At 45.0% G+C, this 16319-nt stretch overlaps 1 protein-coding gene across 2 annotated transcripts in view; it reads left to right on the top strand.

Moving 5' to 3' along the window:
- Positions 1–16319, top strand: part of MAP2K1 (mitogen-activated protein kinase kinase 1) — a 75946-nt gene that overhangs the window by 22217 nt on the left and 37410 nt on the right. For both annotated transcript variants that reach the window (XM_023655001.2, XM_001496420.7), the window contains exons 2-3: positions 11172–11382; positions 13087–13233. In XM_023655001.2, coding sequence (XP_023510769.1) covers positions 11172–11382; positions 13087–13233 — 358 coding nt within the window. The remainder of the gene's footprint in view (positions 1–11171; positions 11383–13086; positions 13234–16319) is intronic.

The following is a 16319-nucleotide window of genomic DNA, read 5'->3' as shown; positions in this document are numbered from 1 at the left end:
GGTGCAAGCTGGCTGTCTACTCAAGTTCCCTATCCCCTGCCCTTCTAGATTGGAGCAGTCCTGAAAGTTTACATTCCCATGGTCATTTCTGCTTCTGTGGGACTCACATTTCCCTTTCTGTGGTTTTTCTCTTCTTTTTGCTCTGTGTTGAGCCAGCTTAGAATTTGGCCCTCTTTCTCTAGTTTCTACCAAACGATAATAAGAACAGAATACACACAAAGCTGTTTGTGTGCATGGCAGATTGGCCTGAAGGTCTGGGGTGGGGAGGATGTATTACAGCCATAAAGACAACTTAAAATCTAGCGGTATTAGGTATCTTTGGTCTTAAATGACTTTGCCACTCTGCCATGGCATATCCTTTCCTTCTTCTCTTAGTACTTCACAACTACTCCCAAAACAAGCTTCTCCCATTGTATTCTGAAACATATTTCAGCTCTCCAGCTCCAACCCTATGTGCTCTTCATTCCTGCTTCTGCCTGTGCCAGGGCTCAGGAGCAGGCCCTCCTAAACTGTGGGCAAGCCTTCTGGTCCTCTGGTAGCCTCTGCTATGAGGAGGTTTGTTATTACAAACACTTATTTCCCCACCCTTCACCTTCTTTCAGAAGACAGAAGCAAACACTATCAGTTTTTGTTTTAGTTAAATTTCGGTCTCTCTAGTCCATAATGTTACTTCTACGAGGTAGGTTTTGACCCTACAAGGCCAACTGCTATTAATTTGAGGGCCTGACTAGTAGTTTTCCGTGCCCTAGTTTAAAAAGTTGAGCACCTAGGTGAGCACTTGTGTGGACTTCTAGCCCTGACCCCCAAATCAGGATTCCCTGAGCGTTGCTAGAGGGTGATTTGGGCAGTGGGATTTTTCCCAGAGGTGGTGTGTGCTCAGAGGTGAGGTTTGCTGACTCCTCTTCCGTGTATTTTGGGCAAGGAGAAGGGGCCAGCTGTAAAAAACGTGTTCGTATATTTAAGGGAGGAGACAGGTTTGAAGAAATGAAGATTTCTCAACACGGACTAGAATTGGAGACACGTTTTGAGTGCTGTGTTTCTTCTGACTATATCTTCCTCCCCTCAGCAGTGCTTCTGGACACTGGCTGTTGATCTTTTTGCCTTGGGGACTCAGCTGTCCTCATGGTTCTGGGTTATGAGGTCTAAGATTATGGTCACATTGGTTCTGTACGTCCTCTCTCATTGAGCAACCTGCATTTCTGATTCCTGGGGCAACATGGGCCATTACTACACAGGGAGTTTCTGAAAGGTCTTTCTCTATGTCAGGTTCTCAAGAACAGGGAATGGGTGGGGTCAAATACATCATCCTTCTAAGAACACAGTCAACCAGCTTATCTTTCCAGGAGCAGCCACCCACACCCATTCTGTGGCCACTACCCACCCCAGGGCTACCTTTGTTTTTCTGATGGTGACCACACATGTATTGGATTTTCCACCTGGGTTGTCCTTGGTGCTTCTTCCTTTCAACAGTCCCTGCCCCCTCCTCTCCACCCTTCCCTCCCTCAGTAGTGCCCTGGCTCTCTTGTGGCCACCAGAATTTTTACTGCTTTTCTCCAGTGTGCTTTACCTGGGTAGTGTCCTATCTCTTCCCTTCCCACCCCAGTCAAAATGTATCAGCCTTGGATGCTCCTCTGGAAGGAGTTCCTCTTTGGGTAGATTTAATTTGTTGTCTTTCGAGGAACTTCTGCCATTTAGCAGAATGCAATTCTTTACCTCCAAGGAATAAGTCACTAATGGGTAGATACCTGGTGTTAGGGATGAGCTGGTGGGGGATTTGTTTGAAGGACATGAGCTCTTCATCATGGTATGGGGAAAAGATAAGCTTTGGCGTTTCAGTTCTAGCCTTGGGTAGGTTACTTAACTTCTCCTGGCCTCCATTCTGTATGTATAAAATGGGAACAACATACCTATTTTTTAGTGTTGTTATGAGGATTAAATGAGTTAATGGGTGTACGATGGCCAGCATTTTGGAAGCTGATCTCTTTTTTTTTTTTTTTTAAAGATTTTATTTTTTCCTTTTTCTCCCGAAAGCCCCCCGGTACATAGTTGTGGATTCTTCGTTGTGGGTTCTTCTAGTTGTGGCATGTGGGACGCTGCCTCAGCGTGGTCTGATGAGCAGTGCCATGTCTGTGCCCAGGATTCGAACTAACGAAACACTGGGCCGCCTGCAGCGGAGTGCGCGAACTTAACCACTCAGGCACGGGGCCAGCCCCTGGAAGCTGATCTCTTAACTGCATCTAAATTTCATTCTTTATCAGACTTATGTCTCTTTTCTCTCTATCCAGTGAAGGTGATATTCCTTTTTGTCCTCTGTCTTCTGATTTTTTTTCCTCTCCCTCCAAACCCTATCACTTTTCCTTTTTGTAGTTCTATGGAAGACTGATCCTTCAGGGATTAATTCATGTGGCCAATATGAAACAGATTTTGTCCAGTGAGGCAGAAGGAACCATATAGGCTGTCAGTTCTTGCAAGCAATAATTTGACACCCCCCCCTCTGATTCAGAATGTTGTTCAATATTTAAGAAGAGTCTATATGAGTGGGTGGTCCTGTCACTCCAGTGGTTCCTCTGTATGTGTGTGTGTGTGTGTGTGTGTGTGTGTGTGTACGTATGTATGTATATGTGTGTGTTTTTCAGCGTATCTGTCTGCAGAAACATGCCGTCGGAAGGTAATTTATATGATTTCAGAAGCCTGTTTGATTCCAAGGAGTAAGTTGGTGTTTTTGTTTTTTTTAAAGGCTAGGAATACATGATTCTTATTTCTCTCTTTCTTTATTTATTTTTAAGATTTTATTTTCCTTTTTCTCCTCAAAGCCCCCCTGTACATAGTTGTGTATTTTTAGTTGTGGGTCCTTCTAGTTGTGGCACATAGGACGCCACCTCAGCATGGCTTGACGACTGGTACCATGTCCACACCCAGCATCCAAACTGGCGAAACCTTGGGCTGCCGAAGCAGAGTGCACAAACTTAACCACTGGGCCACAGTGCTGGCCCATTATTTCTCTCTTTTTAATTAAACTTGTTTTCTCGACTTTTAAAAATATTTGTTTACTGGCTTGGAAGCTACTTAATTTAAAGTGAAATTAAAGGTAAACAACTGTCCTTTCACTTTCTTATTTTTTTAGTTTTAAATTTTATTCCCCCAGCACTTACCTTTGTTTATAATATTCTTAATCTCAGTACTATACTATTGTCTACAGAGTGGACCCTACCAAAAGGCCCTTTCTCCTTTTTTGCTATCTAAATTTTATGTATCATTCTAGACCAATTCAGGTCTCAAATCCCTACAAAACTTATTCTCATTACTCCAGCATATTTTGAACTCTAGAGGCATCTGTGTCCCCAGCCACTGGTGAGAATTAAGGGAACTGTGGGATATTCTTTGCTTCAAAGTCCTTTTTGGGGGTGATGGCGAAACCAGTTAAAGGCGATAAAGGAAGTATTTAACTACATCGTGCATTTTTTCCAGATTACTTATTTGTTGCACGACAACATGCAAGTGCAGGACTTTTCGTCAGTGAAATTTCATCAGTGGTAGTCACATCATGGTGGTGTTAGGACATTAAAGGAGCTCATCCGCAGTTAGCAGAGTACCTCACACACAGTACGTATGCAATAAATCAATAGTAGATACTATCAAATCAAATATTCTTATTAACCAATAATTAGGTGACAATAGCAAAACAGTATTAAATATTTGTTTATCCCTTTAGATGATTCCAACTTTTTTTTACATTACAGTCTCATTTAATCTCTACAACAACCTTTTATTTATCATCACATTGTTGTCTTAAACTGCCCTTAGCTCTCTGTATTCCTTTGCTATTTCATTTCACTAAGGGCCTTCTAGTGTTGAAATCATGCATTCTCAGAGAACACCTGGGAAGATGAAACAATCGATTTAGTCTCAAAGGAAAAAGCAGTGAGGCTGGGATAACTGTCAGGGAGGTTTATATGTGGCCAAGAAGTAATGACCAGGGCCTCAAACCATACAACATGGGAAGCCAACTACTGTGCTTGCAGGGATATATGGCCGTGGTACTTAGCTGCAGAGTTCTGTCCTTGGAATACTATGGGAAGAGTCTGATATTAGGATTAGAGAATTTTAGCACTGAAAAGGACTTTAAAGACCACTTAGTTTCTAAAACTCTCCTTTTTTACCTGTGAGAAAAATTGAGATGTGACTTACACAAGTTCACAGACCATGTAACTGCCAGAGATTAACCCAGGTTTTCTGACTTCCCAAGCCTGCATGCCTATTTTCTAAGCACAGAGTATCTGGCAGCCATGTGTGTGGTTTTCTTCTTTCTAGTAGTTTCATGTGCCATTGTGAAAGACCAGCTCTATGCTGACCCAGAAGCAGCTGATTTCCTGTATATGTTTCTGGCCCTGGAAATGGGTCTTTGGGCTGCTTTCAAGAACAATGACTGTGATACTTTTCTCACCTACACATTTGTCAGCAAGCAGAGAAGAGTAGGCGGCAAAGGTGTGAGCAGCCAGCATCAAGGAAAAGGAAAAAAAGTACCTCTGATAACCCCAGTGAAGCACACTGTGAACCATGCAGGAGAATGGCTGCACTGAAGCATGGCTTCTCATAGCTGCTTAAGAATCTAAGCCCAGACTTGGGCTCAACACCAAGAAATAGAAGTCTACAAAGGTCTGCTCTTGCTGGAGGTGGTATAGGAACCTTTCTCCTGCCCAAGAACTGCCACAGATACAGAGTAGAGTTTGGCTGCCATGGAGAGGAGGGGAAATCCATGCTCCTAGGGCTTGCTTAAGACAGGCTGGATCAGGACAAGAGAGAGCCTCCCTGTCTCTGCCACAGGCCTACCACCAAATAAGAGTAATTGCTGTCTACCCCTGGAGGAGGGGCAAGAGCATGGAGAACGACCTCTCTCTGTGGCCAGGCATTAAGGGATAGTTCAAAACTGAGGGGGGAACAGGAAGACTCGGTTCCACTCTAAGCACCAGATAAAACACATTGCTGGAGAAATTTGCAGACTGTGGTGGTAACGACATTAACAAGAAAACCCAACCCAGCTCAACTCTTGACTAACAGCATGACAGAAGAGCTGCCCATTACCAAGCATAAAGACAATTTATCATGATCTCTGTTCTTCTGTCATAATGTCCAGCATTCAGTCAGAAATTATAAGGCACAAAAATCAAAAGAGAAAAAAACCCAATCTGTTATCAAGAGATAAGGCAATCAACAGAACCACACTCAGAGGTGACCTGGATGTTCGAATTATCAGGCAGGGCTTTTAAAATAACCATAATTGATATGTTAAAGGTAGATAATATGCATGAACAAATGAGGAATTTCAGAAGAGGTGGAAACTGAAAATAGATTCAAGTGGAAATGCTAGAAATTTTTGAAAATATGACGTCAAAGGTCAACAGGCTCATCAGCAGACTAGACAGAACTGAGGAAAGAATCAGTGACCCTGAAGATAGGTCCATAGAAATTATCCAAACTGAAATACAAAGAGGAAAAAACAGTAAAAAGAAATCAGAACCCTGCATCCAAGATCTATCAGTCTCTCAGTCATCTATCTATCTGCCTGTCTGTCTATCAAGAGAGATTGAGATTGAGAGAGACAGGAGACAGATACTGACTGGGACTTTTTAAGAAATTGGTTTATGCGATTGTGGAAGCCTGGTATGTCCAAAATCTCCAGGGTAGGCTGGGCAGGCTGGAGACCCATGAGAGTTGCTGTTTGAGTCCAAAGGCATTCTGCTGGCAGAATTCCTTCTTTGGGGAGGTGAATCTTTGTTCTCTTAAGGCCTACAACTGATTGGATGAGGCCCACTCACATTATGGAGGGTAATCTGCTGCTTTACTCAAAGTCTATCAACTTAAATGTTAATCTCACCCCCAACCACCCAAAATACTTTCATAGAAACATCCAGAATAATGTTTGGCCAGATATCTCTGCACCATGGCCCAGTCAAGTTGACACATACAATTAACCATCACATGCTCCCTGCTAATTACTACCCTCCCTGCTCAAAGGGTGATCACTTTCCTGCTTTATAATTGCATAGATTAATTTAGCCTTTTTTTTGAATTTTATATATGTAGAATGACATAGTATGTATTCTTTTGCATCTGGCTTCTTTCACAGAGCCTCTATACATAATCCTAGAATTTTGTTGCTTAGTTAGTTGAGCAGTTCTCTCCAGTGACCTGCAGGATTGAGTGTGGGAGGGTATAGAGCCCCTTCTCCAGCACGTTGTCTGGGGCTGGCCCTGGTTGGCATGTCTGCACTAACACAGATGGTCTAGCCTGGGGTGGAGTCTGGAATTTGGTAAGCTGCACCTTTGGCTCCCTCTGGCTTCCTCCTTGAGGCCCATTCTCCTTTCCTCCTGACTACTCTTTGTAACCCCTGCATCCCCTCTGTTTGTGGTTTGACTCTGCAGCCAGCCCTTCATGAAGCCAGTTCTTCTCTTTTTTCCTCACATTTCCCCCCACCCCCGCCGGTGAGGCTCCTCAGCCCCTCAACCTGAGCACACCTCAGTCTTTTTTGTACCTCCTTAGCTGACTGTCACATTGACAGGCTTGGACCTCAGAGATATCTAGACGGCTCTTCCCTCTTTCCTCCCCATGTATTTTTTTCATGAGTATGGAAACTGAGGACCAGAAAGAAAGGTACCTTGCCCAGGATGTCACAGATGGGAGTGGTATAGGGTGTGGATCCAGGGGTTTCAGCCTTAGTCTCTGAGTTCTCTTCCCTCTTAGCTTGGGTCTTTCTGCCTTGCTTTCCCTGCCCAGTAGTATTCCCTACTTGCCAAATGCCACAGGGGAGAGAGAACTTCACAGCTCCCTGGGCTCTCTGGTGAGGACACCCACCTGTACTGGGACCCTTTCTCTCCTTCCCACGCAGTGATTGGTTGTCATCCTCTGCTCTTCCCTGTGTACTCCCTCCTGTCAGAGGCAGAGTCGGCCACCTAGAGCAGCCTTGCTCTGCCATGGTAGAGCAAGGCTCAGGTTGGTGACAGACAGCTGGCTGGGGTTTGACATTCAGTTGTGGCCCATTTATGTTTGGTGTGCAGCAGTTTGAAGACTCCGTTCCTTTGTCTGGACATCACCTGCCTCTCCCTTCAGTCATCCTTTTAGGTCAGCTTCCCATTTCAGTGACCATCAGGGTTGGAGCTGGCAGCGTGGGGCCTTGAAAGGAGCTCTCTTTTAGGAGTTGGGAGACCTGCCACCAATAAACTGTGACCTTGTCCTCTCTGGACCTCAGTTTTCTCACCTGTAAAGTGGGTTGGATCAGGTGGTCTTTAAGGTCCCTCCCTGTGCTGCATTTTATACTGCTTCTTGATTTAAACTACTGAGCCACAAATGAAAGATTCTGGTTGTGGTAGTGCAATTAGGCTTAGCAGGTGGGTGAGATGAGAGGGAAGGAGATGTTCTTGCCCATAGGATCATCCTTTCCCCACCCACTTCATTGTGCCTCCCTGGTGTTTTCAGAACACAAATGACAACGCTTGTTTTCTTTCTGCGTTCCTTGTTTTTTTCTGCTTTTTCCCATTTCAAACATGTAATCTTCTTGTATCGATGAATTTGCATTTACTTTAAGACAGCCATGGTGCAGAACTCACGTTACAATGTGTGGCTTTCTCTCTGCTGTGGTGAACGTGATAGGGGTCAGAGCTCATCACAGCTGGTCCCAGGAGAGGGCTGTGTGTGTGTCAGAGATTTATTGTGCTGGGCTCCAGTTTCTTTTCTCAATTTCTAGTCCTGATTTTGCTGATTTCAGTTAAAACCGAAGATTGTAAAGGAGGCAGGTTCCTGTCCTCTGAATTTTGGAGACTTGTGGTGTGGTTGAGGGGTGAGGGCCCTTCTTCCTGTTTCCTTTGCTTGAGGCATTTCACCCTGGGAAGCAGAAATGAGCCTTGTTGAACATCATCCACTCCCTGTGCAAGAGGAAGCAATCCTGTTACATTATTGATTGATTTCTTTTTAATGAGTACTGAAAGGCATTTTGATGCCAGGATTTTCCTTTGACCTTCTGATAAAATCTTTTGTCTTTCATTCTCTGAAACAGCTTTTAAAAAACTTTTAGAAGGTCTTAAGGATTATTAAATTAAAGGAAAGGCAGTAATTTCTGGATCCTGCAGTTGCTCCGTTGGCTCCTCCTCATCCTCCAGCCTAGCCCCACCTGCAGTAACGTTAGCGTGAAAATGTGTCAAAATTCTAGTGTTTCTTCCATTATTTTTCTATTTCTATCCTCCCCTGGTGAAGTGAGCATGGAGTTGTCACTCCGTTTTACAGAAAAGGAAACTGAGATGAGTCAGGGTTAAATGACTTGTCCATGGTCACACAGCTAGTCTGTGACAAATTCGAGATATTCTATGAATCCAGGATTTCTGATTAGTAATGACTTGTTAATTTGGCAGCAAAAGTCTTGCCACTACAGCTTACAGTCTTGGCCATGTCTCCCTGGCTGCACCTTCTGAAAGCACAGATCAGAAGCCGGTTGCTTAGCTGGTGGGATAGGTGGTTAGCCAGCAGAGCTTAGGAGCTAGAGGAGGGAGGCAGGTGGCACAAAGCCCAGATTTAGTTTTTCTTCCTGAACTTGGGAGAATTACTTATTTCTACAGAGAGACAGGAAAACGAGCATAGTTGGCATTCCCTTTTTTTGCTGAATGGGTGGAGTTTCTTATATCAGTGTTACCGGCAAGGCCATGTTCAGGTTGACGTGCAGGGAGCCAGGATTGCATCTGGGGCAAAGGGCTCTTCGTGCGGGTACACCATCTTCCTGTCTGATTGAGCCCTGGCATGTTAAATGCCCCTCACTAGGATCTTACCCATGTTTACAAGTTGCCTCCCTTGAAAGTATTGAACTTTCTGAAGAGAAAATACAGCCTCGTGGTTAAGGTTAGAAATTCTCTCTGCCCAGGTTTGAATCCTGGCTCTGCTGCTTGCTAGCTGTGTGGCTTTGGACAAGTTAATTCACCTGTCTGTGCTTGAGTTTGCTATCTGTTGTAAATGTAGGATTGTTGTGGATTAAATGCGTTAATAAGTATAAAACATTTAGAAGAATATACAGTGTTGTGAGGAGAGTGATTTTCCTTCCATCCAGCCCTCCTTCCCTCTCTCCCTCTTAGCCACTCAGTGTGTGTGTGTATTTTGACAGTAGCTTTTGGAGTCCTCATTTGCAGCTGGACTGCTGAGCCCTCCAGGCAACTGTAACCTCATCCAAGTTTTAGCTGTGGGTCTGTCTGCATTTGACATGTGTTTCTAAATGTTATCATCCATGGGCTCCTTTGTAGAGAGACCTGAGGGAGAGGAGCCAGAGGGTCTGCATCATGAGCTCCAGCCACACGTGTCTGGGTCCCCACGCCTGAGGGACAGGGGCAGCTGTGAGACCTAGTTGAGCCTTTCAGCAGGATGAGAATATGGGCCAGCTGACTTAGTGTGCTTGGGCTGCGTGATAAAATACCGTAGCCTGGGCGGCTTAAACAGCAGACGCTTATTTTCTCACAGTTCTGGAGGCTTGAAGTCCGAGGTGAGAGTGTCAGTGTGTGCGGGGGGTTTTGGGGGAGGCCACCTCTCTTCTTATAAGGCCACCGATGCTATCGACTAGGACTCCACCCATATGACCTTATTTAATCTTAATTACCTCCTAAAAGTCCTATCTCTAAGCATAGTTACACCGGGGGTTCGGGCTTCTACATATGAACTTGGGGAAGGGGGCGCATTCGGTTCATAGCACCAGCTTTCCTCCCCCAGTTACCCAGTGAGGAGATGGGTAAAATCAGCCTTGTGTCCGCTTTGGCCCCATGTGCCGTGTTATTTGTCAGGCAGTGTTGGGTCTTCCCATGCACTGGGCAGGCATTAGGCCACCATCTCCCTGCCTTCTTGAGGTTTGGAGTAAAGTGCGAGTGAAGAGTGGAAGATTATGCTTGCTCCTCACCTTCGAGCTCAGAAATGGTGTGTGTTTGTGGGGGCCACCAACATTCTGATGTGTAATGATGGCCTGTCTTGTCACCTGTGTTGTTTGTTTAGACTAGGGACTGAAATCAAATGAAACACACTGGAAGCTCTTTACCATCCTCCTTGTAACTAACTCCCGGGAGTAATGAGCACTTTTCAGTTCTCTCTGTAAAACGCTTAGTAATGCCCACAGTATGCTGAACTCATGACTAGCAGGCTGCTCTCGGCCTGTCCTGCTCTCTTCGGCACCCACTGGTTGAATTATGTGCTTACCAAGAGCCAGTTTGTTCCCAAAGCCGTGTGTGCAGTTGTAGCTCGTATTCTAATTAAGTAATATATTTAAATATCAGATAAACTCAAGAAATATGACTGCAATGAAGTCATTTTCTTTCCTTTTTTTCACCTATGAACACCAGTTAAAAGCTGTGGAAAGACTAAATAATGTCCAAGTCACTAAAAATATTACTGTCAAATTAGATGAGCATTAAGATTGGGGGAAATCATAAAACTCTTAGAATTTTATTCTGGTGTTACTCTGTAAGTGTCTTTATTCTTATTCCACTTTACAGAATCAGGAATTAGAAATGATAGACAGTGTCTTGTATTCTGGTTCGTGTAAGAAAGATGATGTGGGGCTCTTCCCAGTGGACGCCTGACTCAGAAAGAGGGCCTTGCCCTGTGTGAGAAGATGGGTAAATGAATGCACATTTATATGTATTATGCAAAAATAAAAATTTTACATGGATCTTTTTATGATTCCTTGCTTTATTTTTATTAACTTGGTTCCTGACCTGATTACGTTGGACAGGAGGGTTTCTACTGTTGTATTTTGCTTTAGAGCCTGTTTTGACGATTTGGTTTGGTTTCAGTTAAGTGGTTTTAGGAAATAAATTTTGTTTGGTATGTGATGTTAACTTAATAAAACCAACTCTAGGGGGGCTTTTGAAACTGGGGTTTTAAATCAAATTAAGGTGGCTTATTTTGGATTTTAGTAGATTCTTTGGTTCCTCTTATAGACTCGCAGCATACTGAGAGAGATCTAATTCCCTCATTTTACAAATGAGGAAACCAAGACCTTGAGGGGAGAAGTGTGTCATTGGTGAAGTGTGTTGTGGGGCTGCCGAAGGGGAGGGGCAGAGTCACAGCAGATGGCACCCTCCCCCCAGCCTCCTCCTCTGGGTGAACTTCTCTAGTGATGATATTGACGTGTGCTCCCCACTTTGGGACAGGACCAACCTGGAGGCCTTGCAGAAGAAGCTGGAGGAGCTGGAGCTCGATGAACAGCAGCGAAAGCGCCTTGAGGCCTTTCTTACTCAGAAGCAGAAGGTTGGGGAACTGAAGGATGATGACTTTGAGAAGATCAGTGAGCTGGGTGCTGGCAATGGTGGTGTGGTATTCAAGGTTGCCCACAAACCGTCTGGTTTGGTCATGGCCAGAAAGGTGAGGTCACTTAAAAAAAAAAGGCTGACTCAAGTTTGTTTGGAGGCAGGTAACTGGGTTATCTCTTGGAAAACCTGGGGGCCTACAGACAAAGGTGAAAGGAAGACTGACTTTTCATTTAGTACCTTTTTGTGCTGTTTGAACTTCGAACTTGTTGTCAGATTATAGATAAACACATTAATGATGTATTAGTCCATTTATCCCATCCCCAGACTGGAAAATAACAGCAGGTGACCCTTCTCCAGCTTTCTGTGTGCCCTGGAAAGAATGCTACGGTGCCTGTTCATCATTTATCCAGTACAGGAGAAGCTGCTTTCATTTACCCAGTCCCAGGGATGCACAGAACCCGCATTTCAAGTGGTTTCCCCATGCTCCAGACCCGCCAGTGGCTCCCCTTCATCTCCCTGCAGTGTAACATCTCAGCTTCCCACCATGGCCTGTAGTCTTTGAGCTGGAATTCCCTTCCCATATAGCCTTGGTCCTCCTCTTTCTGAACACAGCTCCCCGGCTCCAGTGAAGTTGGACTCCTCTGTGTTTTTCCCCACACCATATTCATTTTTGTCCACATAGTTTTTGCTCGTACTGTTCCTTCCATCTTTGCAAACAGTGCCCATCTTCAAGACCCATCTCTTATCTAGCTTTCAGTAGCTGCTCTAGCCCACACTGGTAACCACTGCTTCCATGTCCTCTGACTCATTGTCTATGGCTCTTTTTAGAAGCTCAGCCTTACTCAGTAACCATTTCATGTGCCTGTCACCTGTCTCTCCAGCTGAAACAGGGGACAACATTAGGGGGACACAAGGAGGCACCAGAGACCTTGGTTACATCTCAACCACATTGGGTTCCTGAGGTCAAAGAGAAATCTCTTGGGCAGCTTAGGTTAGCATACCCAGGTCCTTCTACCCTTCTCCTCCCACCGCCCTTAAGTATCAACCAAGTCCTCAAGCCCACTTTTCCCTCATCTCTCAGCTTCATGGGTCCCTTTTGAGGAAACTGTCCATTCAGTTCTATTCTTGGGAGGAGTGAGTTCCCTCTTTCTCAGTCTTGGCTCTCAGGAGCAGAGTCAGAGCTGGCCCTCCCCTGGTTACAGCTCCTCCAGTGTCAACACCTGCTGTGGTACGTTGGGACTCAGGGATTTGGTTGGGCAAAACTTATCTGTTAAAACTTGCTTGTTGGGCTGGCCTGGTCATGTAAGTGGTTAAGTTGGCGTGCTCTGCTTTGGTGGCCTGGAGTTCACAGGTTTGGATCCCAGGTACTGATCTAGCACCACTTGTCAAGTCATGCTGTGGCAGCATCCCACATAAGAATAGAGAAAGATTGGCAACAGATGTTAGCTTAGGGCCAGTCATGCTCACCCACACACACAAAAAAAATGAGAAAACTTGGTTATTTCCTCTCTTCTTACCTTTAAGAGCTTAAGCATTTAAGAAAGCTTCCATGCATGGTGTTTTGTTTTGTTTTGTTTCGTTTTTTTGCTGACGAAGATTTACCCTGAGCTAACATCAGTGCCAGTCTTCCTCTATTTTTTCATATATGGGCCACCAGCACGGCATGGCTACTAACAGAGTGGTATAGGTCCGTGCCCAGGAACCAAACCCCAGGCCACTGAAGCAGAACACACTGAACTTAACCACTAGGCTACTGGGGCTCGCCCCCATCCATGTATTTTTAAACCTTCTGCTCCTCCCACCTTTCTTTTCCCAGCTAATTCACCTGGAGATCAAGCCTGCAATCCGGAACCAGATCATAAGGGAGCTGCAGGTTCTACATGAGTGCAACTCCCCATATATTGTGGGCTTCTATGGCGCATTCTACAGCGATGGTGAGATCAGCATCTGCATGGAGCACATGGTATGTGGCGACCTGTTGGCCTCTGGAGTTGGGCGGCTCTCATCTAATCTTTGGTCTAGGAGGTGACCAGCTGCCTCCCTGTTCCACATCACTGTCTTGGGCATCTGGGAAGCCCGGCTGTAGGACCTGGACTAGCCAGAGGATGACAGGCCTCCTTCCTAGGTCCCTGCCTCTCTTCAAAGGCAGGTGGCAGCAACCGGGTGTCCCTGGTGAGTGTGCCTAGAGCACATCTGCTAGTTTTCTTGACCCCAAGATTTTGACGTGGGTAAAGTCTGGTTAACATAGTTTAAATCCATTTATTATATGCAGTGCTGTGTGCTAGCTACACAGTTGTGGAGTTATGAAGATGAGTGAGACAGTCCCTCAGAGAGTTTATGATCTGCTTTAAGGGCAACCCGTGGGGTTCTTTAGGCGTGCAGAGAAGCAGTCCCACCTAACGCACATTAGAGAGGGCATTCTGTGTATGTGAATGGCCAGTCTTTTCACCATTAGCTACCTGGAGTCCCTTCTTTCTCTTCCCAGTGATGAACAGTAATTACAATAACAGTAACAATAATAATGTTAGCAATACTTATAAGCTAAACTAATATTTATTGGGTGTATTTTATATCAAGCACTATCCTAAGAAAATTAAGATTTTATTGCCTTTTCACAACAATCTTATTGAGTGGGTACATTATCCCTATTTTACACATGAGGAAACTGAGGCTCAGAGAAATGGAATAGCTTACCCAAGGAGGTCATGCAGCTAGTAAGTGGTACTGGTAGAATTAAACGCAGGCAGTCTGACCCCGCTGCTTGTACTTCGTTGAATCCACTAGTAGTGACTGGGATCCTGTTTCCATCCTCGATGCCTAGAACTTCAAAGAGGGAGACTGGCTTCATGGTTGCTGTTTTTTTCTCTCCCCATTAGGAGGTATGGCACCGGGGACTTGGGGATCTGAATGTTTATTCATGTCTCCCTTCTCCTCAGAAATCCAAGGAGGCACTCTGTCTTGTTTGCCACTGTCTCTAAAGCCCCTAATCCTGGCACACAGCAGGTGCTCAATAATTGTTTGTTTACTGATTGTCATCTTCTCATCATCGACCTTTGGCAAGTTTCTTTATCTTTCTGATTCTCAGTTCCCTCATCTGTAGAATGGCTATTATTATACCTGTCTTCCTGTGGTGGGGATCAATTAAAATAACAGACATGAGTCTTCCAGCACACTGTCTGACTCAGCATGTCTTCTGTAAACATTGTCTTTTGCCTTATTCTCACCGGGGCTGACGTGATTGAGCCTGCGTAATTCATGGCTGCTGTGCTTTCAGTGCAGCACAGCGTCCCTCAGCAACTTTTCCACATTTTTCCTGGCTCTCTAGAGCTGCCCTGACCTCTGGAATGAGAGCCCCGGTGCTTCGTCTTAATGAACTCCAGGAGAACCCTCCCTGGGAGGTTTGTCCCTTGCTGGTACCCCCATTATTTTGAATGTCTCTTCATTTTAATGATCAGAAAGTGTCATACTGTTGCAGGCATCTGCCAACTCTTGTGGGTGCCTATGGAATGTAGATCCTGAAAACATCTTCTGCATGTCTAAAGGTTACTGAGAAAGCTCTCCTTCCCTCTTACTTCACTGAGAGCCAAGCAGTCTCTGTGGGAAGCGTGTGAACATTTCTGGCTTGGTCCTAACCCATGCCTAGGTGCTGATTATTTTTCACATCTTTTGGTACCCCCCCTTGGGGGCGGAGACAGCAGGAGAGAAGGAGCTGTTCCTTATCCTTTGGGTTTCTTGTGCTCCTTTTGCTGATGGTGGTCAGTTTTCTAGCTCTAGCCCAAGAGTTCTGTATGACGATGTGTCAGTGGCAATGGAGGTCCTGGAAAACTAGAAGGGGAAGAGAGTGGAGGTGATGGTGATAAACCAGTGACAGGAAAGGCCAGAATAGCCTTCTTTCCTCTGAGGTCTTGCCAAATTAGTGAAAGGTGGGTGTGACATGACTAGACATAGACATATAGTAACTAGCTTTTGCATCTGCCACAACTTGCCAAGTCCTTTTCGTATTACTTAAGTTATTAATCACATCAGCCCTGTCACGTCAGACGGATTGTTGACCTCCCCAGCTGCTAGATGGAGAGAGGAAGGCCTTGGGAGACTTAGTAATTAGTCTTAGTCACATAACCAATAAGAGTCAGAGCTGAACTCTAACCAGATCTGCTTGCTTTAGATTTCATACTCTCTCCATTAGCCTATGCATGCCATATATTCGCTCATGATTTTCTCATGTCTGCAGAGAAATGTTTGGACCAGATCCTCTCTAGGGACTCCTCCCCATGCCACATCTTGTATTTCTGTGGTTTTTGGCCCTTGTAGGCCATCAGGGTTTACATTAGTTAATCAACATGGGTTCAGCCTCATAAACACTTATTTTTAGTGCCTATTATGTGCAGGGCACCACATGAGCTACTGAGGCATGGAGACATTGAGAATAGCATCTCTGCCCCCTAAAGCTGTTCACAGTCTGGATGGCTGTGTTCTAGGGCGGTCTCAAGTGAGGAGTGTCAGTCTGGACATAAGGGCTTGTGAGCACCAGTATGTGTCATCTCATGCCTGCTGTCTTCTGAACCATTAGAAATTCTTCCCTGAGTTACCTCCAAGTTCTGTGCCACCCAGAATTCTCCCTTCAATAGGGGAACCCGGAGGCTGTTTGTAGGGTGAGCATGTTGAACTCCAGGGTGCTTGCTTCAGAGGTTGTAATTAGGCCCCAAACATTGATAGACAGTGGCCTATTTATTTATTCAGACCTTGCTGGATTGTCTTTTATTAGCCTTATGTATCCTCTTGTCATGTGGAAGACAGTCTTTTTATTTGTCTTAAATTAACCTGTTTTGGGGCTTCGTTATTCTGGAATCCTTTATTCACTCTGGACTCATAGATATTGATCACAACTTTTGTGCTCCTTGCCCTGTTCCTCCCCTCCCCACCAGCATTCCCTTCCAGGAGGAGAAGATGACACAGAACATGACGGGTTGGTTTCCTATTCTCTTCGCCCATTTCTGCTATCTGCAGGTCAGTTTTTTCCCCCATGGATTTATTTGGCTCTGTGGGAAT

Source organism: Equus caballus, chromosome 1 (genome assembly GCF_041296265.1).
Source record: "Equus caballus isolate H_3958 breed thoroughbred chromosome 1, TB-T2T, whole genome shotgun sequence".
NCBI lineage: Eukaryota > Metazoa > Chordata > Mammalia > Perissodactyla > Equidae > Equus > Equus caballus.
Note: the sequence above shows the minus strand (reverse complement) of the source record. Positions and strands in the feature narration are given on the sequence as shown.